The sequence below is a fragment of the Cryptotermes secundus genome, unplaced genomic scaffold (assembly GCF_002891405.2).
Source record: "Cryptotermes secundus unplaced genomic scaffold, Csec_1.0 scaffold70, whole genome shotgun sequence".
Classification (NCBI taxonomy): domain Eukaryota; kingdom Metazoa; phylum Arthropoda; class Insecta; order Blattodea; family Kalotermitidae; genus Cryptotermes; species Cryptotermes secundus.
The window spans coordinates 2661329-2688481 of NW_019734964.1; the positions used below are offsets into that span (position 1 = coordinate 2661329).

General features: G+C 41.8%; 1 protein-coding gene across 1 annotated transcript in view; it reads right to left on the minus strand.

Annotated features, from left to right (window-relative positions):
• Window positions 1–16: 16 nt before the first annotated feature.
• LOC111869052 (neuropeptide CCHamide-1 receptor) overlaps window positions 17–27153 on the minus strand; it is a 296679-nt gene continuing 269542 nt past the window's right edge. The window contains exon 3 of the mRNA XM_023860254.2: window positions 17–5276. Coding sequence (XP_023716022.1) covers window positions 2536–3885 — 1350 coding nt within the window. The 5' untranslated portion in view covers window positions 3886–5276 and the 3' untranslated portion in view covers window positions 17–2535. The remainder of the gene's footprint in view (window positions 5277–27153) is intronic.

A 27153-nucleotide genomic window follows, 5' to 3' on the forward strand; every position in this document is an offset into this window, starting at 1 on the left:
TTTCGGAGGACGTTCCTCCGAAACGTCGGCCAAAACGAAGAATACACGGTGCCTAAACCCAGAAGACAACTTTCTTCAAGATATACTACAGTTCGGAAATTGGTTTCTTCTCCATTTTAAGGTAGAGGCGAATGATTATGTTCTTCATGGCGCATATAAGATAAAATCAGTCCTTATGACTGGGCTCTTGTGGAGGTGAACTAAGTGATATATGTGAAAGAAACAGATATAAACTTTATTGGAGAGACTAGTGAAGCAGAAAAATTATTAATAAGTTCTAAATGTTTGTGACGATATTACATGGGTGCAAATATTGTGTTTCTGGACGTATCCATTGTCTTGTCTCTGTATAAAAACACCGCCCTGTTTGTATTTCAAAACACGACGTTTCGGAGACTGGATTCTGTCTCCGTCTTCAGGCAAAACCTACTCAATTGGGCCCAATCGAAAGAGCTAGTTCCTCTCTCCGGACCAGTCCGGAATTATTTCAGGTTTCACCTGAAGACGGAGACAGAATCCAGCCTCTGAAACGTTGTTTCGAAAAATAAACAGGACAGTTTTCAGATATAGACAAAACAATGGAAAATGTCCAAAAACCTAATATTTATAGAAAAAATTACTGTTACATATCTTTCTTACCTATGTCCAAAGAAAGTACTCTCGTTACGATGTCGTAACGTTTGCACAAACCTTCAGAACCACGATATGTGGAATTCTGGGATCTCATAAACAAGAGCCGCAGCCTTCTTTGAATTCAAAATTTCTAACAACAGCAAGGAAGTAAAGCTATGCGTTTTTCCTGTTTGATATCAGAAGATTTTTGACACTGTTTTGGCATCGTCATTGTATAAACTATTCGGTTAAAGACTTTTCATGGATTGGGTCTGTTTTCTCTTCAAAGAAAACAACAAAAATTAAATACATTAGAACACTCGAATGTGAAAAGATGTATCACAACTCTCATTTAACCTTTATTATATGAGGTTTGCTGGAAGATAATATATTCTGGTGCTGTAAAAGTTGGTACGTTGGCCTTACTTGTACAGAACATCAGTTGTCTCCTTCCTCATCAGTAAGCCGAGCGGAGATCTTCAGTGGTCTTTTCAGAGGAGAATCCCAATAACAGCAACATATTTTCAGTGACAATTTGCAACAGATATTTCTTATACGTACAAAAGTTTTGTATCGTAATTACGCATTCTTAGTACCTGCGTATTCCTGTACCGTCTTATTTTTCCCATTGCTTTACATTGAAATAAATCATTTTGATACGGGGAACAGTGACCGAGAACTATACCACTTAAGTATAACAACCCCGTTCCGTTTCCACATTTCCTCGGGTTTAATTTTGAATAATACGAATCACAACGCACATTACATGGAACTCTGTGTTGTACTGTAATAAGACGTGCCATGAATCTGCCAGATGCGTATCATTCAAGTCACGGATTTCTTGACTCTAATTACGGTACTTTTCCCGGCCAAAACTGTTTCGGACTGTAGTTGGCAAACCAGTCACTTTTAGTCACTGTATTCATTTAAAACGCCATATAATCATATTTCGAGCCATAACAACTTTAAATCTAATTCTTCCTGGATTTCCGATGTTAAGAGAACGTGTTTAGTGACAAAACACATACTACTAGATGAATGTGATTTACCGTAAAGTTTACAATCGGATTAAGTTGAGAGCACGGCGCATCGCCCCATTTCTTCACAAGCTTTAGCGATATGTATTAATTGCACCCTATATGTCCACCTAACTCTCTCTCGATAGTTATGTGTCTGCTTCGGAATATACTGCACAAGGGACTGGATTATTTAACGATGGAAGAACAATTCTCATAGTCTCTACCTGGCACCAGACCAGAAAAAAAAATACCAACGCTTACTCTCTCTTTAGTTTCAATTTTTGTTGTCTACGTTTAGCACGATTTAGAACAGTTAAATACAGTATGCTGTTCTGTTTATTTAAATGTCGAGTCAGTTAAACAGATCTGATGTATATGCTTTTGTATTTCGCTTGATTCGCAACGGTTTTATAAGTATTTGCCATAAGTTGAGAATGTTTATATAATGTTTATATTACGATTTTCCCTTTCCTTCAACTTCAAAGCAAGTGGACAAGTGAGGTATGTTAATCTTTTCCTAATGTCACGCTTATACTTTCAATAAGTGATCACTCCAAGAGATTCGTATCCTTCTGTGTAAGATATAAAATAATTTTCATTAGACATTTAAGATATTTAAAGCCTGCCCTGAGTGGAATATGATATGTACTTCCACTGAAGCAAAATTCTGTTCTAGAAGTTTCAGTGCAGCAATAATTAACGGTACCGAACCGTGTTTGGTGGCTTCACTGAAAGTTTCTGCAACCCACAACAACAAAAGCTTAATTTTTTTTAAGATTTCGCCTATGTTCTGCAGCTAAAACCTGCAATTTAACCACAGAAACATGAAGCGTCATAATTCGGAGTAATTATTTTACTTGTAGTACGGGGAAATTAATTATGTCTTTACTTGATATGTTTCCTATTAGTTCTCTATGTTCATTTCCTTACTACCTCCCAGCAAGCCTCCGTTCATGAAGGTTGTGATACTAATCTCCTCAGTTGGCTGGCTTGCAAGAGTATGCTTCCTTGTAGCAGTGTTGTAGTGTGCGATAGTGGTTGAATCCCACGTAGACTTTGTGCAAGTAGCATACCGTCTTGACGACATTGTTCCCAGATGTCTTCTACTGGTGAAACTGGCTCTGCAGCTATTGGTTCCACCTACACTACGCCCCCGACCGCCCCCTGAAGCGCTCTTGCAGCAGATGCACAGAAGGTATCTGTTGAAGTGTTTTCTGAAAGTACCGCTGACACAGTACAGTGCTATAGGATTGATGCACGAGTTGATGAAGCTCAGGCAGAATCCGATGATACGAAAAGCGTGCCAGAAACCATTAAACTGTTCCATAGCAGCATTCTGGTCGCTGTAGAACCACAGCATGAAAACATGCTGAGGGAAGAAACATACGGCAAAGACTATGACGAAGGCAAGAACCATTTTTGCAACTTTCTTCCTAGCTCTGACCTGTCTTGCTTGACCTTGAATCTCCCCAGGCATGTTTCTGGTACTAAGGATGAGATGCCTTGCCATAAGAAGATAAAAGAATGAGATTATTATCAGTGGGATGGCGTAGTATATGATGAATTTGGCGATCACTATGGACTCAGCGTACAATTCACCCCATGAAACTCTGAATGGATAACAGACATTGAAACTTTTCGTGTCGCTGATTTTGAATACTCTTATGTAAGATGCTATTGCAGCTGGCATTGCACACAGGATGGCCAGTATCCAGATGAAAATAGCTGTCAATATGGTCAGTCTTGTAGCTCTGCGGCCCCCACCTCCTGTGTGTAGTTTCCTCATAGGGTCTACAATAGCGAAGAAGCGATCTGCGCTTAGGGCAGTTAGCGTGAACACAGAGACACCTATCGATATGTCCTTGACACACTCCGACAGTTTGCAGATCAGTTCACCGTAAGGCCAGGAGTCGACTGTGTATACCGTGGATGTGAATGGAACGCAAGTGATTATGACCAGGAGGTCTCCCAGAGCCAAGCTGAAGATGTATGTGTTTGGGACGTTTCTCATGTTGCGGTGACGTATGAAGATCAGCACCAGGGTACCGTTGCCAAGGACACCGACTACGAAGATAAGCGCGAACAGGACTGGTACGATGTAGGTCTCGGGTCGTTCTGAATAGTCGACGTACGGGATCTGGGTCGAGTTTGTGCCATTGGCCGTGCCCAGCAGTGTCGGCATAACCGTGACGTTGGTTTCGGCCAGAAAGTTTTCCATGTCCGAAATGATATTCGTATCGATTATCGTTTCCATATTGACTCAATGTAAATGGAATATTTGACTATGATATTCTGATCAGATGTGCTTGTTGGCCGTATCGTAAGTTCTTTTCTATAACACTTGGCTTCATGTTGGCGCTTACAGATTGTTGCACTTACTAACTTGGTGATGTTGAGTTGAAACAAATTACATGTATTCCCTTACCGAAGTAAGAATATATTAACACGATTTCTGTCATTGTTTCACTACCTTATAGGTCTAAGAATTATTTTTAAATGATCCGTTTTTAGATATTCCACGTGAAATATAGTGTTCGAGCAGGAGTAATGTTCTATTTCAAACATGCATATTTATGTTTGTGTTAGCGAAATGGATATGACATTATTACATTGTGTCAGTGAAAACATTTCCTTCCTCACTCGGTTTTATAACAGATCCCAATGTTTTCGTAAAACTAAAATCCATTTCATCACAGTCTCTCAGTAACACTTGATTATTATTTACTACTCTGACGTCACACACCAGACAATAAATCCAGGTTATTTCTTATTTTTATAGTATTCAAAGAAACAGTTACGACAAATAACGTATAATATTAAAAACAAAATAATATTCTTTCCTTCTTAGAGGAACGTAATTTTAAAAAGCCAGGAAATAATTTAAATTAATCTCCGAAACGTGTTTACATGAACATTCCACCTAAGCTTAGCAGCAACCTTGATGATGTTTAAAACGGTATGCATAGTTCACAAACAAGTTCTTTTAATTTTCAGTAAATTAAAAGGAGAGATTCATGCCCGTGTTACAATCGGTATACGCTCAGTTCTGCTGACTATTTCAGTGTATTAGTGTTGAACTACTTGGCTTGAGACTTGTTTAGAAAGCGTTCCAATATGAAGGAGGAAACCGTCACTTCCGATGAGTTAACTCATGGATGGTGTCCCTGAAAGCTACAGGAAGCTTATACACACGTCACTGAACTTTCACCTTCAAACATACACGTCACTCACGCGTGTTAAAATGAGGTTTGTTTCCTGCTGAGTAATTAGATTTAAGACAGCGCTCTGGCTAAGTTTTTAAATCTATTATATGTCCTTCTTAGACTTATAATTCAATTTTTTTTTTCAAAACGTCTTCTTGTTTTTTATTATGTTTAATTTTCATGACCAATTGCAGGTCGAGTTGCGGTGGAAACGGCAACGTTTCACGTTGACATACTGCCCTTGCGCGAATGTGCCTTGGGTTATTGCATTACGTCAACAGCTTTTTGTGTAATCACATACAATTGTCTGACTTTCTGTACAAAGTTTCTTTTAGTCTTCTTGTTCCTCACAATGTTGTAAGTTTGTTGTCGTTTTCTTGTACTGGTTGTCCACATCTCGTTCCTTTTTCTCAGCTACTCCAAATCTTGTCACGTGTTTTGTCTGAAATGAAAGAAGATAGTAAATGAGAAAACGGGGCTGCGTAGAATTGTATGAATGGACATATTTGGTATAAAAGTTTGTCAGTAATGGATTGATGTTGCAGCTTGTTTATGGTGTTTCGATTAAATTTTCCAATGACATCAACAAAGAAGTCAATCAATGTAGTTTCTTCAGAGTGGATCTAAATTGAAAAAAAAAAGTTTCATATAAAATGAAATATCCTCTTATATCTACAAATGGTGATGAAAATGATGGTGATAATTGTAATAATAATACAATAAAATTCTTTATTTCCGTGTTGGGGTCGATAGCCAATAGCCAATTACAGAGTAGCACGAATAGAAACAACATAAATAAGAAAACATAAGGAAAAAACAGCAACAAAAGAAACAATAAAAACAACGAAAATGGACCGGATAATGCTTTTTACAATCAAACATGATTTACCAAAAATATCTGTGCATTTCCAACAGAAACACAATCTAGCTGAAGGGCGGCGACTGGAGGAGCCACTGAACATGTACAGTTACGTATGTTCCGCGCCATAGCTCAAGCGGTTAGTCGCTGGCTTCCCACCGCAGCGGCCCGGGTTCGATCCCGGGTCTGGTCAAGTAGGATTTGTGGTGGACAAAGTGGCGCTGGGGCAGATTTTTTCCGAGTACTTCAGTTTCCCCTGCCAATCTTCATTCCACCAACTGCTCCACAATCACCCTCACCTATCATCTGGGGCTGGTACAATAGGCCAGAAGTGGCCGCAGTACAAGGGATTTAGTCCCACCCCACTAGCAATAAAAAAAATACGGATGTTCTGAGTAGGAACACGAATGTCGGCTATTTCGAGGACAGAAGAGCAACATTTAGTGCCAGTAAAAACAAGCCATCCAAGTGACGATGTCTGATACGCAGTGTCAGCAAATTTATTTTTTCTAATAACTTATCATAGTGATATTCGACATCTTGAGAAGTCTATTGCAGCAAAAGGCTGCAAATTATCCTTGCATGCCTTCAAATTTGTTGGTGTCGCTAATCATTACAGATTTGCAAGTGACAGAAACATACTCCAGTTTAGATATAAAGCAAAATTCACCATCAGTAGATAATGATGATGATAATGACGAACTGACTCCGTAGATGAGTGATCTTGAGAAGCTAATGGTTACTCAGTTAGTACAGAAATTTCCCTCTTTACTATATGAGGTTTTAACAGCGATGGTTATTAAAGGTACCAAATTCTGTGGTACAACGCATGTACTCCGTTGAAAGTCAAACTAAATTGCGGGGTCGAATAAGTTGAGCAAGATACCAGCATGAAAGCAGGTGGCAAGCCGAGTTTCACACTGCTTTAACACTGGTATACGTGTATTTCTCAGATATTTATACCCTGAAGATGGAGGCGATTTATTCCTCCGGAACATTATGTGCCAGAAGATAGTACTCTTCAAATTTCCTTCCGTCTGAGGAAGGCGGGAGTTTGTTATGGAGCTCGCAAGAGCCAGCCACTGGACCCCCTGAAGATGAATGCAGGTTACATCCTCGCTCCACGTGTCCTTGAGATACATTTTAGGTTGAACCTTCCATCTACACGAGTCTTGTAAGAAGCCAACACTTTGTGCTGTCCCATCTTCACATGGCATAGGCAAAATCCGGTCATCATGGCTCCTTTAGCTTTTCCGAAAAGTCACCGAATCGTTTTCCACTCTCTGGATAACAACTTGCCTTTATAAAACTTCAAGAGTTCTGCCGGATTGTAGAGGAACCTTAGTACTAGAGTGTACCATGACTGTCAGCACCAGGTTTCAGGAAACCGCTCTGAATTTACTAGGAACTGCAGTTTGAATATAACGTAGGAGAAAACAGATTATGAAATCTCTAACTTTAAAGTGCGACTAAACTATGTAATTGTGTTTAGATGCTGAAATACAGTACCGAGAAATACGAAAATGCATTATATAGCGGATGATATCTCGACTATCTATGCGACTGTTAGCTCCTCAAAGAATGATTCTGCTCCATAAACTTAGTAAATCAGTTTGTAGTTTATTTATCATACGTCAAATTATACAGTCTTCAATGACTGGATGACAGAAAGTGAAGAATTAAAGTTACGTGGAAGAAAATAGTCATGGTTGAATTTTAAGATGATCATCTCGATGTCTGGATGGACTGGGGAAGAACGCAAAGAGTAAGAATATTTAGTGTCCTAACAGAGATTTGAACCGATCATCTTTCGAATACATGTCAGAAGCTTTACCACTTGAGTCAACTTAGAGATAATTAGAATGAGTTAGTTGTTAGAGAAAGAAATATATTGAAATCTATATACCCATTGCTAGGCAACGGCTTGTTAAATGCATTTCCGCAACGCATCTACACGCAAAACTAAGTCTTATATTTCTAGCCAACGGCGCGGTAAACATATCTTCGCAACAAGAGAGGAAACGGTGTTTTGTATGTGGTCCGTGACACGCACTGTGTCACGTGACAGGTGTTCTCTGTAGGTCCGTACCGCTTCTATATAAGGCAGCCATTTTTAAAGAACAACAGCGTCAAGAGAATTGGCTCTAGTTCTAGATGGTCGGAATTTCTAGGTGATTGAACAAGAAATGGCAAGAAGACTTCATAATGATTTCAAGTGCTAGTTACTTTGATAAATCCGTTATCAGGAAACGGATGGCGTGTCCTAGTGATTTATGAAGTGTGTAGATTGGCGGCAGCACTATAATTTATTATGAACAAGAGAGATTGTATGAGAAAGTGTCAATAAATCCAGTCATCCAATCCAGAACCCATTATTATTAGTCACGGAACGCCGGACACGTGACAATATAAAATGTGTACTGCCCATTCTATATGACGCAATCATTTGACTAAATTTTTTGACGAAATAAAAAATGTATAAAATACCATACAAGGGAATCAGCCATTGACACACAAGTTCTGAAATCCGCACTTCGATGTAATCGCATGTAGGAAGAAGCTCTAAAGTCAACGACAGGGACGGAAGGGGGGAGGTAATCTTCGATAGCAGTATGGAGTTGCTTGCGTTGATCCACAAGTTCAACTGACCCAGAGGCATAAACTTCCTCCTACGTTCAGCCGAGAAAGGCGTCTCGTGGGGAGGAAGAGTTGTGGTTTAGACGAGACATCGTAGGGGATTCTCTGTAAATTGTGTAGGATGTAGCGTTCTGGTGTTGCTAGCGCCAAGTAGTGGGTGTGATAGATAACACAGTTACATTTCAATGTTAACACTAAATTACTGAAAATGGAAATAAGAGGCTTAACCATAAAAACTCTGTGATTTTAGTCCGCAAGCTAACTGTACCGACGGAGCGACCGCCGCTTGTCGGCGAAGTTTAGTGCCAACTTCTGCGGATAGAGGGTGTCGCGTGGTCAGCGCAACGAATCCCCACGGCCGATAATTTCGGTTTTCTAGACCGGAACCGCTATTTCCTAGAAATAGTTGTTCAATTATCATCACGAGGCTGAGTGTACCCCATTCCAGACCCACTACTTGTCAGAAAAAATCCGGTAGCTCCGGGAATCGAACCCGGACCGTTGTATCTGTAGCCAGGAACACTGACCGCTAGACCACAGAGACCGTCCTCTTGTATTATCACTTCTAGGAATTTATCTGAACACAATATCATCATCATTATCATCGTCATGAAGGATTATGTTCTTGGCCTGTTAGGACTACCGATATTGAAGTCTATCTCCTTTAGATATCCCTGACATACTGTATCCTTCGGTGTACAAAGATAGACAAGATTCTGGATTAGATTTTAATGTATTTCTTCCCAGCGTTCCAAGTGTATCCTTGACAGCCAGAAGTTTAATTCCGTCGTTCACATTTACACGCGCATTTCATCCGTTTTTACTGTCCTTTGTCTGGTCTCTTCATGATTCACATAGCAATAAATAATTGTACACGTACTGGCTCAGTCGGTAGAGCAACTAGACTATAGCTCGATTCGCGACAGGGGCAAGAAATTTTTCTCTTCTCCATGTTATCCAAACCGGCTCTGGGCCCTCACAGCCACCTACATAACGGGTACCGGGGGAAACGCGACAGTAGCGTGAAGCTAACTACTCACCCCCATCGGTTTCTGAGGTTAAAAATTGTCGAGCTATACCTCCGCTCCACCATACGTCAGGTGAGCGTGTGATCATATTGTCATATGGAATGTGGGGTGAATATAGACGGGGTTTGCGAATAGATATTGGACTTATTGAAAACTTGTCCACACAATTCAGAAATACAAGTAATTACAGCGTTATCACTAATCTTCACAATTTACAGATCACCACAGCGCCCACTAAGCCTTTTTAAGCATGCTGTGTCTTCACAGCCGTTCCCTGGTAACGGTTTAAAACAGTGGAGATTCTTCAGATTCCTCGCTCAAGTCCACTTCGAATGGCGGCTCCCTCCCAACTGTTTTCCAAACTATCCCTTTTTCTTCACAGACTCCCGTACAGAACTGATTTGGTTGCCCCACTTGTCTTCCTTATAATTGCTCAGTGCGGACCGCATAGACAACACCATGCATTCTCGTATGCTAACAGTTTCCCCGGAAATTTGTTCGCGTCACCCAGCTCCGGGTTACGTAAACCTATGTATTAAGAATCCGTTGTCCCAGCATCGGGCGTCGTTTCGTGACCGTTACCTAGCAACAGTTCCACACGTTACAGTATTATAAAGCCCCATTTTTTTTTATCGTCAGACCTTCATTTCTGCTGAATAGTTCCTTGGTATGTTCTCAGTTAGTATATATACAATATAATTGAGTTCACTCTCTCGGTATTCGGTCTCTAGTAGAGTCAACTTGGGGTGATCTACACTTCAGAGAGCTGTTTTCTGATAAAGTGATTGAATGGCTGATGTTGCTGACCTTTCTAGGACTCTGAACTTAATTACAACATATCCTCATAATAGATCTAGTACAAAATATATTTGTTCCCCTTCCTAATTAATCAAGCACCAAGCCGTGAAGTACGGGGTACTGGATGTATGAATCCACAATTCTTGACCTCGTCACTGGATAAAGGTTGAGTGGTAAGCTTCACGCCTGAGCCGGTTTACCTCCGGAGAAAAATCTCCCGTTGCTAATGGATATGAGGCTGGATTGACCCCTGGGCCGGTCTGAGGGCCGTGGAGTAGGGGTAAATATCTTGTCTCTACCGCGAATCAAGCCTTGACCGTCCAGTCCGTATCCCGTTACTATACTGACTGAGCTATCCAGTATTAAAATTCAGTAAATAAATAAATGTAACAACTGACGTAGATATTTGGAAGTATACCGACACTTGGTATATGCACTATATATTAAAATATTGGATTTATATTTGCAGTCCACAATATAAATCACGCTTCAAACAAGAGGTACCAGCAGCGTAAAAAAAAAGTAAAGGTATCCCTGTATCAGGCCGTGAAGGCCCATAGGATTGTGAGATGTTTAGGTTCCCACATTTTCTAGAAAATCGGCTCATAGATGGCGGCAAGGTTGTCAGCCCTACGCCCCGGCCGCCCTTTACCCCAAGAATATTTTAAGAATATTCTTGGTACTCATTTCTGTTAGAGGATGAGTCGACCCCGGGGCCATAGCGCAGCTGGAAGGATTAGGTCAATTTAAAATATCCAATGACCTCATCGGGACTTGAGCCCGCGACCTTCAGGCTTGTAGTGTAGTTACTCAACCAATTACGCTACCGCGTGCCCTCTCTCAATAATGCGTATTGCAGCAAATTCAATTGGTGACAGTAAATCAAACGTTCAAACCCATCTGGGCCACCCGTCACCAGCAGATGACAAACATCGGCTCTCATCACTTATCCACTTGTGGACACCTTTGGCATTTCTCTCTCACATGATAGCTGCACTCCCAGAGACTAAAACTCCCTCTCTCCAGATTACAGTTCCTAATGACAGTGTAAACCAACACCGCAGAAGAGCGAATTCAAGACCTACGAAGAAGAGTAATGTACGTAAATACTCATGAGGATTCGTTCCAATTACGAAATTTGTTGCTCCCAGAACGAATGACTGAATTCCTTCGTGCCTGTTAACATCCACAAAACAATTTATATTGTGACATGTCAACGCATTGCCAGGCAACAAGTTTGTAAACAAGTTCCCGTGAAGACAGATTCTTGGTAAACAGTTCGTTGCTAGGTTACGCAACAATTCAAACATTAGAAGAACTTCCGTTTCTATGCGAAGATCGGTAAACTCTCCATTTAACGTTACAAAAATATAGGGGAAACTGTTTTTATACGGTCCCCTCCAAGCAAACACACAGAACAATAGGACGTCTATTGCTAGGCAACGAAGCTGTAAACACCCATACTTAACAATAGAAGACGGTGTTTTCCGTGGGGTCAGCGGAGAGGACTTGAAGACAGTCGGCGCTACGAGTCAGTCAGTTCTCGGTTAGAGATAGCCACGGGAAGGTCTTAGTTCGAGAAGAATCAGAAGTCGGCCTTTGAAGACCTAACGTGTGAATTGAAGACTATAGTGCAGTGATATCTGGAGTGTGACAATCATAGTTCCTATGTTAAAATCCGTTGGCAGGAAACGGATAGGGAAACCTTTGTAGAGGATTTTTGAAATCTGTTACCTAGCAACGACTAGTTAAAGTAGATATAGAAGACATTATTTAGGTGTTATAATTACAGTAACGTTGATAGTGTTACAATTATTTATAGTTACAACTAGTGAATATCCAGTGAATCGATTCACCGATCCAAACCTGCGTCTTTGGTCACTAATACACGTGACAATATTATAGTACTTAAGGGACTGGATAAAACCACGAGAAGCCTGAGTCAGGATAGCAGGCCTCTCTTAAACAGAGTAGGAAGTATAGCAATATTTACTCTGTTTCCTTTGTAGACAGTGTTTCGGATATAAGTACGATTTTCAGAGTGGTATGTAGTTGCTAGGGTCAATCTGAGAGACTTGATCGCCACATTACCTGCAGTACATTCTAAAGGAGCTACAGCCATATCTTCCATTAATGCTCTTTAAGATATTGTCACGTGTTTGAGTGACTATAGACGGGTTTCGGGTTGGTGATCGGGTTTGTTGCGTATTTTGATACACGGCGTGACTATACTTTACAGTTCACTGTTACTCACACACATTAGTGTCCACAGTCACATCTTCTATAGCCGTTGCTCGGTAGCGGCTTTCAACGACGGACGTTCTTCTTCTGTGTTCTCGAAATATCATCGGCTTCAGCTGCCAGTTTCTCACAACAGCAGCTCACGACAGGACCTCAGCAATTCTCTAACTCGCCGACTGACTAACACTGTTACTCACCCACCCACTAACTCAACTCAACTTGCAGTAACTGTCCTGCATATAACATCTCGGAACGGACCACACAGAAAATTCTGTTTCAGTATTACTGTGAAATTATTGCAATGGATACATGCTTGTTTGCGAAGCCGTTACTTTGCAACGGCTGTTGTATAGCTACCCCTTTCACGATCATTGTCTATAAACGGATTTGCATGCCACAATATAAAACTATTCTTATTTTACCAGTTTATCTTTGACGTTAATTCCATTACACTGTTTGTAACGGCAATTGATAATGTAAGAAGAAGAAGAAGATCTGAGACGAAGAGGAAAGTACAGCTTTCATAATTGTAGGTGTCAGCGTCTTGTAGAAGGAGGGAGGGGCTAGGTTCTTCGAAACGTCGGTGAGATATCCCGTTCTTTCCCAAGAACACAAACCTTTTTCTTATTTGCATTCCCATATTCGAATTACATGAGAAACAATTTAAATGCGAGACGAACTTGGTCGAATTTTGGTATCAACTGTACATGAAACACTTCCTCGAATCATGACTGTGACATATGACCCCCATAAATAAAGGCAGCGCACAAAGCAAATTGGTGACCAGTTGACGTCCAAAGCGCAAGATGCCTTCAAGTTACAAACGCGACGTAACATTCCGTCGCCATCTTGCGAGACACACACTGATGTGGGATATTTTGCTTTACAAAGCACACCATTCCCATCCCTTGTGGTAACTTTACTCCAGGTTGTGGTAAATGCAGTGTTTCGTTATTTACCGTCAAACGCACAGGCGAATTTAGTACCTCTTGCATAATACGTTTCAAAGTTAACTTTTATGTCGTATTTTCAAGTCAACAGACGTGCCACGAGAAATGGTCGATTGTCTGCCTAACCTATTTGAATTTATGATGGCATACAGTCTATACTTACTGAAGGATTTCATGACCTTCACTACTCACCTCGGGAAAACTTGGATGTTCTCGCTAAAAGCAGAGGCCGTGTAATTGCTAGTGGGGTGGGATTAAGTCCCTTGTACTGCGGCCACTTCTGGCTTATTATACCAGCCCTAGATGATAGGTGAGGGTGATTGTGGAGCAATTGGTGGAATGAAGATTGGCAGGGGAAACAGAAGTACTCGGAGAAAACCTGCCCCAGCGTCACTTTGTCCACTACAAATCCTACTAGACCAGACCCGGGATTGAACCCGGGCCGCCGCAATGGGAAGCCAGTGACCAGAGGCCGTGCCATAGTGCAGGCAATTAGTCGCTGGATTCCCACTGTGTCGGTACGGGGTTCGAGACCAGGTCAGTTCATGTGGGATTTATGGTGATCGAAGTGGCACTGCGGCAGGTTTTCTCCGAGTACTTCGGTTTCCATTGTCAATTCCCATTCCACCGACTGCTCCACACTCATTATCTGTCATCCGAGGCCGGTACAGTAGGCCAAATAGCGGCCGACGTACCAAGTGGACTCAGTCGCACCTTGCCCAATAAACTATTGGTAGCAATAATACTAACTTCACCATACGTAACACTCCAATCTTATTCCACTCTACGTAACCACTGCAGTTAATGTATCTTCATTATGTAACAGATTTGTGGAGGTTTTGTAGCTACCATGTATGTAATTGCCGGTCACGGTAGCCGAGCGGTCTAAGGCGTGCACTGTCTTCGTTCGCTCGGAAGCTGGGATCTTGGGTTCGAATCCCACTCAGGGCATGGATGTTTGTGTGCGTTTTTCTGTGTTTGTGTACAGGTAGAGGCCTTGCGACGAGCTGATCACCCGCCCAAGGAGTCCTACCGAATGTGTAAGATCTAGAAAACCGAAATGAAACGGAGAGTTTCATGGAGGTAGGCCTAGGCCCACTGGTGCTGTAGTGCCAAGGAAACGAAGTCTAATTGGTGAGATCATCGTGTGTCATCTGTGTGCAGTAGTTCGATCTTAAGGATGAATTACGTACTGTGCTCGGGTTTGAGCTACAGATTCAAGTAAAACAAGCATGGCGCTGAGGTTTGATTATTTACGTATTCACAGAGCGAACTCACCGATATTTCAACAGTGAATTCCTGAATCTCTAAACTTGTTTTAAAGTTTAATTTGTTGACAAGTTTACTGCCAGACGTTCCGAATGTGTATCTTAAATTTGCTATCGGCTTTATGTTTTGATTTCAGTGATTATGTAGTGAAATATTCTTCGCCTCAGAATCAATTCTGAGAGCGTTTCTTTCAAAACTTTATATGACTCGTTTGATGAGTGATCCGGAATATCACAAAAACATGTGTCGTCATAGGACAAGACAGGAAATTTGGGGCCCGTAGTCATTTCCGAGAAACAGCAAGCTCGAGTTATAAAATCTTCTTGTTAACTTCCCTTAATGAAACGCAGAAGACCTTGGAATGCACCAGCTTTCCAAATGGTCTCTCTGCAATTTTGTTTACATTATTGTCTTGTTGAATAGATCCACATTTTCTTGACTTCGGCATTAGTTGGAGGTGAGTGGTCAGCGTCACGCTCCTGCCTCTTTACCCCTAGGGAAGGAACCTCCGTTATCCCTTGGATGGGAGCTTGGGTTGGCCCCAGAGCCGGTCTGGACGCCGTGGAAAAGAGAAAATTCTTGACCCCACTGGGACTTGACCTCCGACCCCTCGGTCGTCCAGCCAGTCGNCCCTACCGGTACTGGTGCGTGCTATCAGCCCCGTTCAGCCAACGAGGTCGGCCGTCGGTACCTGATATTTCCCCCATCTACCAGAGGCGTTGGAAACTACTTGGGCGGGAAATTGTTGCGTGATTAATTTTGCTCAGAGGTTTCCTAGAGACGTGAGGATCTTTTACGTTCCGTAAATCGACGACACGGGACCCACGGCTTGAAGTCCCTCCCGGAGGACTTGTTCCCTGAATTTTTCCGCCTTTAAAAATTCCTTTACTGTAAATGGCGATTTAGTTTCGAAGATATAAATCCAGTCAGAATTATTCGGTTTTGGACTTTAAACTTTGAATTTACACGTAAATTTAGTGTTGTAAAGCCATTTAGAATACAAATATAACAAAGCAGAACCAGAAGCATATTAATAATATCGAAAGATGCTTGAATTGAAAGTCATGGATATTACTGGGAGCGCTCTATATTAGATGTCTGTGAGCTGACTCATAAACACGTACTTTAATTTCATGCAAAATAAAGATTAGATTGGCTCGATATTAACCATCCTTACACTATCTCCACAGCTTGTATTTAATATCGCTCAAAGCGCTAAAGTTGATCGAAACCCGTGTAGTAGATTTGTAAATATAATTCAAGCAAACAGACGGACATATTGTCCGTATTATACGTACATTTAATGAAATTCGTTCAAAGTTATCTTTGTAATACGAGGGCAACAGTAAAAGAACTGCATGACAGGAATATTGTTGTAATCTTTTGAAGGCGTCAGTCAACAGCAAGCGATCCGCTAAATCATTTCTCTCTCGCGTCACCGGATTTCAATTTTTTCCATTCTTTTATCAGGTCACCACGCCCATTTACACATCTCTGTTTATTTGAAACAACGTGTGTATGTGATCGGGAATTTATCTAAAACAGCCGTAATCGAAAATCTTTATAAACAATTTTTATTCTGCAAATGACAGTCCTTCTGTTTGTTAGTATGGAAAACTGTAAATGTAAGTAAATTACATTCTAATATATCCAAACTCTTTTATACGGAATACAAACTATACTAGGAGACATATTTTGGACGAATAAGTGAAGTCATAATGGCCGAAGTAAAAATTTAGTCACCGTGCCACAGACAATGCATAGGTGTGCCCTATTTGTGGTTTTACAAAAGGGCATGTAGAAAACGGACAGGCGACATTTTGGAACAGGCCGGCGGTAATATATTACAAAACAGAAGTTCTGGGAAGAACTAATATAATACTTTTCGTTTTACGACCCAGACCGCATAGAAAACGAAGGAATTGGGAGATACACAGAGGTCTGTTGCCTAACAAAGGGGTCACAAAAACACACAGCAACGTGATCTCATAAGCTTCTTTTATTTTCTTTTTCAAAATATTATAGGTAAGAAGCCTGTGGTTTTATTTTTGAATGGGTGTAAAATCTGGTCTCTGACAGTGGGTGAGAACCTGAGACTGAAGTTATTTGAGAACAGAGCGGTGAGCACAATATTTGGACCGAGGTGAGATGAAGTGACAGGAGGTTGGAGAAAACTGCATAATGAGGAGCTTCATAACTCGTACAATTAGAATGATGAAGTCAAGGAAGATGAGATGGGCATGGAATGCAGAACGAATGGGGAGAAGTGGAAGGCATATAAGATTTTGGTGAGAAAACCAGAAGAAAAGAGATAACTAGGAAGACAAAAACGTTCGTAAGTGGAGAATATTAAAGTGGACCTTAGACAGCTAGGATGAGATGGTTTGACCAGGATTGATCTGGCTCAGGATAGGGACCAGTGGAAGGCTCTTACCAACAAGTTAATGAACGATGTAAGATTTGAGGCAATCGCGGCGGTGACTATGAAGAAAGCAGTCTTCTGGGATTTGGCACCGTGTATATGTGGTGTTAACCGATGTCGGTTAACACCACGTATACACGGTGCCAAATCCCAGAAGACTGCTTTCTTCAAGTTAATGAACATTCGGGTTTCGTAAACTTTTGGGAAAATCTTGAGTAGGTGAGCGACTGGTGGCTTCTCAAGAAGGGCTCAGATGCATAGAGTTGGTTGGTTAGTCAGGAAAAAGCGCTAAAAAGATGCTATATTCTAACTGCGTGTTTTCTATGAGCATGCGCATAATAAGTTAATTAACTTTAAGACGAGAATAGTGTCAAGGAGGAGTTCATTTGGAAATTTGTTTTGTTTTACCGAGTTTAATATTTTATAAATCATTAATTGTGTAACATGTTGAGTATTGTTAACTCCAATTTACTATATATAGTAATAAGAGACATGAGTGAAACGCTGACAACTTTAAGTCCACAACGAAACATCTCCGTAAAATTTACCTCATTTCGTGATTGGGCCTGACAACTTTACATAATTATAAAATACCCCGTTGAAATAAGATATCGAATAGGTACTAAGACTGAACTGTGAAGATACTTAGGTTTTTATAACTTTTAACAAACGTCTCATCAACCAGAATTAAAATATTTATTTATCTGTTGGCGTTGAGACGTCCGTGTAATTAGCTCTCCATGTAAAAACAACGAATCAGTCTTCTTCCTGCAAACAGTATGCTGCCTAAAGTTAAATAGTTCTCATTCGTTTAAAAATACTACACTCAGGCTGTAAAGGTAAAGAAAAGTTGAAGTTACCCCTGTAACAGGTCGTGAAGGCCCATAGGGTTGTGAGATGTTGAGGTTCCCACACAGTCGGATCACAGATGGCGGTAAGTTTGTCAGTCTTACGCGCTGGCCGCCTTTTACCCCCCAGGAAAATTTCTGATACTCATTTCTGTTAGAGGCTGAGTCGACCTCAGGGTCATAGTGCGGCTGGAAGGAGTAGGTAAAGTGAAAAATTAAATGACCTCATCGGGACTCGAACCCACGACCTTTCGGATTGTAGCTACCGCGTACTCTACAACTTAGACGATAACATAAGAAAAACAAGTGGATAGGAAATATCAGTGTTCTCATAATTACCGGGTTTTTGGACTTTTACATCTTCCGATATTCTAGAACTAGAGTATTATATACCATCGTCAGAACAACTGAACATAAAAATACCAGAGAACTGAATCAAATTCTGTTCTTATAATTTCTTTTTTCCTTGGCACTACAGCCCCAGTGGGCCTAGGCCTACCTCCAGGAGCTTCTCCGTTCACTTCGGTTTTTCTAGATCTTACACATTCGGTAGGACTCCTTGGGGGGGTGATCAGCTCGTCGCAAGGCCTCTACCTGTACACAAACACAGAAAAACGCACACAAACATCCATGCCCTTTGTGGGATTCGAACCCACGATCCCGGCTTCCGAGCGAGCGAAGACAGTACATGCCTTAGACCGCTCGGCTACTGTGACCGGCGTTCTTATAAATTACTGCTGTGAATTTCTCTTCAACTTGCAAATCAGTTCACTGTCAAATCCTCGTGTCCTACTAAGCGTTATGTAACACGTGTTCTTTGGAGGATACGGGGTTTTCACACCAGTATTTGTGAGCAGACCTGTCCTCTAGGATATAAAACAGTGTAGCCCATTGAAAGCTAATCGACGTTTCGGAGGAATATGTGACCTCCGTATTTACTGTCGAAGAATAAGCCAAGTAAGATACCAGCATGGAGAAGGTGATAGTCAAAGCCCTGCTCTTTTCTTCTTTGGTTAATTCTTCAGTCCTGAGGATGGAAGCTACATGTTACTCCGAAACTTAGGTTGGTTTTCTACGGACTGCAGTGTGTTACCCAAAATTAGAACTCTTCATGAACTTCCTGTACTTGACACGATAGTCCCCCCCCCCCAATATTTGACTATTGTTACATATTTGTGGGATTTTCCTGGCCAATCTTCTTTTTCTTAGTAATTTTCCGGCACCTTGTCAATCATACGAAAGTAAGAACGAAACCAAATAATTATTTTAACTTAATTATAAATGGATGATTACAGTCCATTTGATAATGAACTTTTTAGTTTCCGTGAAAAATGTTTTAACCCAACGAAATGAGCAACCACTTTTTATCCAGTACGGCGATTGGCAATGGGTTTGGAGGCCCGTAGTTCGCTTTCCGCCGCATCCAGATCGACTCTGAGGTCCACACACTTTCATAATCCGATGGATATATGAGTCTCTTATTTAATGTGTCATTCGGGCGCTCCATGGCTCAAGCGGTTAGTCGCTGGCTTCCCACCCCTGCGGCCCGGTTTCGATCCCGGGTCTGCTCAAGTGGGATTTGTGGTGGGCAAAGTGGTGCTCGGGCAGGTTTTCTCCGAGTACTTCGGTTTCCCCTGCCAATCTTCATTCCACCAGTTGCTCTACAATCACCCTCACCTATCATCTGGGGATGGTACAATAGGCCAGAAATGGCCGCAGTACAAGGGACTTAGTCCCACCCCACCAGCAATAAAGAAACAGTGTGTTATTCGGCCGAGACATACAAATTTCTTCTTATCTCCGTCTAATGATGAAGTTTAGAAAATCGCAGATATGACTTTCTTTATAGCGGCGTCTGTGAAGAGTAGTGTATTCTGGGTTGCAACTCCGTTTGGTTCGGGAACAATCCTCCGAAACGTCTTTATTTTCCGATCCACACAGTGTTAGAACCACAAAACTATGCTATTCAAGCTTAGAATACATATAGCGTTACTTACAAATGCATTAACAGATTTGTGCTTTGGAGACCGACAAGTCAGGAACCTACTTCAAGAGCTACACCCCCCCCCCTCACAGCTGAGAACAGTAATAGCCCAGAGGGTGAATTAATCAAGTTCTGTAGCAAGTACCGATTGCTTCGGCTTCCTAATTCTGTGTTATATATCCTCCAGCGATATCCTGGAGCGAGTGCTGCATAAACCTTGTCATGACCACCTGGCAGTCTCAAAGTGTCACCAACATGTGGCCGAGAATTCTATTAAATTAGCCCACATTCTGTAGTCCAGTGGTGTGCAAAACAGGTTCCGGGAAGTATCTAATCCGACACATAGTCACATATTGATATTAATAATAATTTAATTTCCAGCGTAAGTGGACCCCTAAACGTCACAATAAGCAGCCGCGGATACCATACACATAGTGGTGTTCCAGTTGGGTGTTGAGCAGACTGTAACAGATCTTCGTATGTTACAGTATTGTGGCATATTTGCTCATACAAAGAACTGTGAGCCAGAGAAACAGCCGTTGCTAGGTAATTTCCGCAACATATACGCACGCAACAATAGAGGAATTGTCGGAAACCAGATGTACGTGTTAAGAAACGATTGGGTAAACATGTTTCCGCTACGAGTCAAGTCCAACAATGGAAATGTTGCTGAGAGACGGTGTTTTCTGTTGGGTCCACCCCGAGGCTACATAACGAGAACCTCAGGCCGGCTCGGGGAACCCCCGTGTGAAGGCGGGGTCGAACACCTCAGCCGTTACCCTGATAGTAGTAAGAGGGGACGAAAAAGGAAGTCTCAAATCTGAGAGAGTAAAATATGGTCTCGAGTCCCAAGGGACTCAGACCCGAGAAAGAATGTCTTCGCTTGCTCGGAAGCCGGGATCGTAGGTTCAAATCCCACTCAGGGCATGGATGTTTAGTGTTTGTGTGTTCTTTCTGTGTTTATGTACAGGTAGGACCTTGAGACGAGCTGACCACCCGCCCCAGGAGTCCTACAGAATGTCAAAAATCTAGTAAATCGAAATGAAACGGACAGTTTCATGGAAGTAGGGCAAGGCCCAAATTGGGGCTTTAGCGCCGAAAGAAAGAAAATAGCTGTTAAACATTTATTGTTATATTACATTGCATTCAACTAGTACCTAGATTCTAGAGAACTGCATACCAGTTTTTTAAATATTTTTTTTTCTCGCGAGGCTTACCAATTACAGTAGCTTCTATTTCGCTACATCTGTCCCCTGAGTGAAACTGATTGTCCACCCCTCACTTAGTCGGTCTGAATTCGGGTTAGTTTGCAACTCAGTTCGATCCCTCTGCTTACGTCTCGTTGGTTCATCGGAAGCTTCATTGTGATATAACTGTTTCACATGAATAGTGGAAAGGAGAGGCTCTTGATCTGCCCCATTTCTAGTCACGTGTACGCGTGGAAGCGTCCATTGTTTCGAAGGTTAATTCTGTATCTTTTCAGGAGAGGTGAGAAAATTACATTTCAAGAGGCATCATATTCATTATCGTTATTATAAACATTGATAACTTTTCGTTAAGTGGTTGCTTTATAAATCACCAACATTACGCAAACTGTAATTCCGAACGGGGCTATTTAAATGTCAACACGTCAGCATCGAATCCTGACGGTTCCATGAACGAAGCCCTGCTATTCTGACAGCTTTATCGTTATTGCGTAGAACAACGAAAGTATATAAATGGGGAACGCGTAGCGTAGTCGTTTGATGTGCTACGCTACAAACCGGAAGGTCACGGTTTCTATTCTCGATGAGGGCATTTGATTTTTCAGTCCAGCCGCACTATGGCCCTGCGGTCGACTTAGCCTCTAACAGAAATAAGTACCAGGGGTCTCCTGGGGGTGAAGGGCGGCCGGCGCTTAAGGCTGACATCCTCACCGCCATCTCTGAGGCGAATGTCTAGAAAATGTGGGAGCCTCGACGTCTCACAACACTATGGGCCTCCACGGCCTATCACAGTGATAGCTTTGCCGCCCGATTACGTGATAGCTCTGAGGCTCTTAGATGTTTTGCTAAGATCCTCTAAGTAAATAATCGGACAGTAATTTAAACTGTAACACAGCTCGTCAGTTCTACACTCCTTAAAATTCACCCTTCATAATTAGATAAAAATTGACAGTGTACAGCTGAACAGTCGTTCGTTTCTCTGATAGAAACTTGCAAGTTGAGACTAAAGAAATCACACAGTAACGTCTTTCAAGTTTTGTATATCTCACTTTATATTGCTATGATGAAAAATAAAGAGCAAATACCGTACATAATCGGACATGAAATATGGATATTGGTATGGAGAAACTAATAAGCTTAATGTATATAAAATGCTTGTCGAAAGATCTGAGAGTTCGTTAGGGCTACCTGATACGTAATTATGGATGGAACGGAAGTACTGAGGTACATTTTGAAGAATTAGGGCGTATATTTGTACGCAGGATTTAACTCTCTTCCAACTGCGAGCTGCTGGGCTAGCGGTAATTAATCATAGGATTCCAAGAAAACGACCAGTTTCTCATATCCGATGTTTTCACGGAGGATCCAATATTATGGACATAAGTAAGTAAGTAAAGGTATCCCTGTAATAGGCCATGGAGGCCCATAGGGTTGTGAGATGTTGAGGGTCCCACATTATCTAGACAATCGACTCAAAGATGGCGGTAAGGTTGTCAGCCTTACGCGCCGCCGCCCTTTACCCTTAAGAACATTCCAAGTACACGTATATTCCCGGTACTCATTTCTGCTAGAGGCTAAGTCGAACCCAGGGCCATAGTACGACTGGAAATATTAGGTAAATTGAAAAAATCCAATGACCTCATCGGGATTCGATCCTGCGACCTTTCGGCTTCTAGCATAGTGCCTGAACCAACTATGCTACCGCGTACCCCCCAATATTATGGACATAGCTCAGTTAACTAAGTAAATGACTTACCAAGTGACGAGCAAACTGACCAATAGACCCAATTTTCTAGGTCAGGGAATAAACCAAGAAAAAAACCAACATGATGCATGTAGCATTTGAGGTTCTCACAGCGGTACTTATGATATATATAGGATATAACGCCGTGAAGTCCGTTTCCGTAATTGCTACCTGCTTCATGTGAATTTCTTATTTGGCTCATTATTCTACCCTGATGATGGAGGCGACACGTTCCTCCGATGCGTCAGTTGACTTTCAACGGACCACGCAGAGTTATATCTCAGAAGGTAGAACTCTTCAACTAAGAGGTTATCTAACAGTCCATCCAAGTTATCACTAAGTAAATTATGAATTACACAATTAACCAACTAATTACATATCTGGTAAGCTAATAAGCACTGAACAAGATGAATTTGGTATTCAACTTCTCCAGTAGGCAACTTCTCCAGTAGACCTATGAAAGTCCACCAGTGGTTAATCTTTTTTAAATTCGCTTAGTTGGGCATGGAGTTCAACTGGGTCCACTCGGCACGGCGGCCACTGATTGGCCTATTGTAGCCTGCCCAGGGTGATTATAATGATGGAGAATTTGGTGGAATGAAGATTGGCAAGGGAAACCGAAGTACTCGGAGAAAGACCCTCTCCAGCGCCATTTTGTTCACCACAAATCCCACTTGACCAGAACCCGGATCGAACCCAGGCCGCCGCGTTGGGAAGCCAGAGACTAACCGCTTGAGCTATGGCGCGGCCCCACCATTGGTTAAGGTACTAAGATATTTCCATTCTCATTCCCCTTCTGGTTAAGGTTATTTAGCACAATTATTGTATTCTTAGTAACTGATTTTTGGGTACATATTGTCACGTGTAGTGGTTTGTTGCGTGACTTACAAGACGGGGTTATCTTATCTTAAACATTCACAGCTCGGGACTACAGGCAATACAGAGTCATCGCTGTTCTACACGCTCCACAGTTCACTGCTACACACGCATGTTTCTCAGTCTTCACTAGTCGTAACCTGGCAACGGGTTTGTAACAGTCTCACTGTCACTTCAAATCATACATGAAATCTTTTCACGCCTAATTTCTTTCTTGATATAATTCTGCCAACTGCAAATTCAATTCAATTCCTCGGCTTCCAAGCTCATATTCTGGAAGGCTGGCGTCTCGAAACTCAACTCAGTTCTTCTCAACTGAACTCTTCTTTATAACCACTTCGCGCGGACCACGCAGAAAACACTACCTCTCTATTTTGGGGAAGATGTGTTTACAGCGCCGTTGCATAACAACGGAAGTTACTCAATTGTTGCTTGCGTGTTCGTGGATGCGGCAATGTGTTTTACCGAGTCGTTACGTAACAATGAACGTCTATTCTGACGTCGCTATTCATGTTACAGTATCTTCAGAGATGTGCAAAACCTGTCGCACCTTACCGCGTGTTACGTACATTGTTTCTTTTTTGACATTATGTTGCCCACAGTTTCCCTAAAATACTAGTAAGTACGTTTTATGGACAAAGTTGTAAGAGGAACATAAAATAGTGAATCCAACCTGGCGCTCTTTTTGATGCCACGTAGGATCTAATTTCGTCGTGTCACCTTTTGAAGTCGATACCGTATTCAACACTTTTCAGTAGAAGTGCTTTGAATTAAAGGTACACTATTCTTCACAAGTTTCAAAGCGGAGAGTTGCCCGCTTCATGTTTCCTGAAGCGCTGTACACAGGAGCAAGGAGCGGGTCTCTACTTCACAGAGTTGTGTCTTGTGGGATATGATGCCTTGAAGTCCGTTGAAGGTCAACAGACGTCTCGGAGGAACAAGTCGTCTCCATATTTAAGATCGAAAAATAAAGCAAGCAAGAAACGGACATGAAGCAGCTACTTCGGCGCCAGTTGACTTTCAATGGACAGACGTTTCGGAGGAACATATAGCCTCCATATTTAAGGCTGAAGAATAATCCAAGCAGTGGAAGCCACATGTTCCTCCGAAACGTTGGTTGATTTTGAACTGACTACACAGCGTTATATAGCAGAAGATAAAAGTCTTTATCGTCATAGTTTTCACGAAAACCCATTTTAGATTATCAGTTCTTATTCCTAAAATGTTTTACTGTACACAAAAGCGTCGGATTATGGCCCACTACCGCGAGAATCGACACACAGGCGACACACCTGATCCATACTGAAGCGTGTACTGCCGTTGCTATGCAACAGGCTAATAAGCAACGAATCTGTAAACACGTTCCCTCCGCAACGAATACGCATAAACAATAGAGTTACTGTGTAAGATTTGAGGCTTTTACGGCGGTGACTATGAAGAAAGCAGTCTTCTGGGATTTGGCACCGTGTATATGTGGTGTTAACCGACGTTTCGGAGGAACGTATCGCCTCCATCTTCAGGGTAGAAGAAAAAATATATAAGAATCTGCAAGCAAAGAGACCGTGAGAACCACAGTCTGCTTTTACCGGTGNAGTCAGTCTTTGAAGAGTAGACTACGAGGTTGGTGTGCGATGGCCGCCAGTCTGTGAGTGTCAGTTGAAGCAGTTGGGAATGGCGTGAGTGTGTAAGTTGGATCTTCACAGACACCGCTGTGAGAACCTCAAATCCAACTGTGTTTCTTGTTTCTTCAGTATTTGATATTAAGATATTATGACTTTATTGTCATTACACGAAGAAAAAGCACCACGAATATACGAGTACATACTTCCTGTCACGTGTAGAGATGTGCGCATGCTTTATAAGATAGGTCCTTAGATTGGATGATTGGACTTACTGAACCTTATACATTCACTGGTAATACAGAGCTACACACTTTACTGTTCACCGTCACACAAGCACTAGGATTTTCAGTCTTCACTAGTCGTATCCTGGCAACGGATTTATAACAATCTCACTGTCACTTCAGATCACACATGCAGTCTTGTTATCACAGTTTAACCCCTTTCTTGCCATTCTTCTTCAACTGTCAATTCTGGAGACCGACTCAATTCAATTCCAAGCTCATATTCCGGTAGGCTGGCGTCCCAAAACTCGACTCCTCACTTCACTTTATGCTTCTGAAAACTTCTTTATAACCACTTTGTACGGAACACGCAGGAAAGAGCCTCTGTTGTTAATGAGGTGTGTTTAATGATCCGTTGCGTAGGAATGGATGCCCTACTGTTCCGCTCGTTTTCTTCTGCGGAGTGTGCTTACTGAGTCGTTGCCTAGCAATGGGTATATACGTCACAATACATACATACGCAGATATATACATAGGTTATTTAGGATTTATCTATATCTAAATCTGAGTATTTCTTCAAACAAAAATTTGTACGAAACGGAAAATATTTAGACCTGTTTTAATCTCGTTTTACATTACACCGTACGTACCTTTACGAATTTAATCCACTCCTCGAACAGGCACTTAAATTCAACTGGAACTCTGATACTCGTACAATTACATTCTTGTGAACTGTCTCAAATTAGACTCAATACGTCACCGAAGCCTGCGTGATTGTACCCATTCATGTCGCAGCGTCGTTACAAAATTACGACTTCACGATCCGTTTCAGGCTGATGAAACTCAACAGGTTGAGCGAACCCGGGGAGACACAAGCGTGCACTACAGTGTGTTAAGCAAGTGTTACAATCCTCGCCTTTAGTACTGATAAGCAGGTGTGTCAACATTAGTATTGTGTCTGCAAATATTGAATACCAAAAACAATTATGGATTTAAAGATTTAAAATCGCATTTGAACATCCTTTGTGCTATGGAATGGAGTATGCTCTTCCGCCCTTGTTATTTACATCATGTCTAATAGCATGAGTTGGTATTAGTAGCGTTGAAACTGCGTATTCTATTACCACACTCACGCTCACTCACTCACAACACTGAGCCCGTCTCGAGAAGCCGCCAATTGTGCAACCACTGAAGAACTTCCCAGTATTCTGTGGAACCCAACGGTTCATTACCTTCCACTGGTCCCAATCCTGAACCTGATCAATCCAATCCATACCATCCCGTGCTATCTAAGAGCCATTTTAATATTATCAACTCACCTACGTCTTGGTCTTCCCGGTGGTCTCTTTCCTTCTAGCTTTCCCACCAATATCCTATATGCATTCTTATCCTCCCACATCCGTGCTACATTCCCTGTCCATCTCATCCTCCTTGACTTGGTCATTCTAATTATACTTGTAGAAGAGTACAAGTTATGAAGCTCCTCACTCACTATGTAGTTTTCACCAACCTCCCGTCACTTAATGTCTCTTCGGTCCAAATATTCTCCTCAACACCCTGTTCTCAAATACCCTCAGTCTATGTTCCTCCCTTAATGTCAGAGACCAAGTTTCAC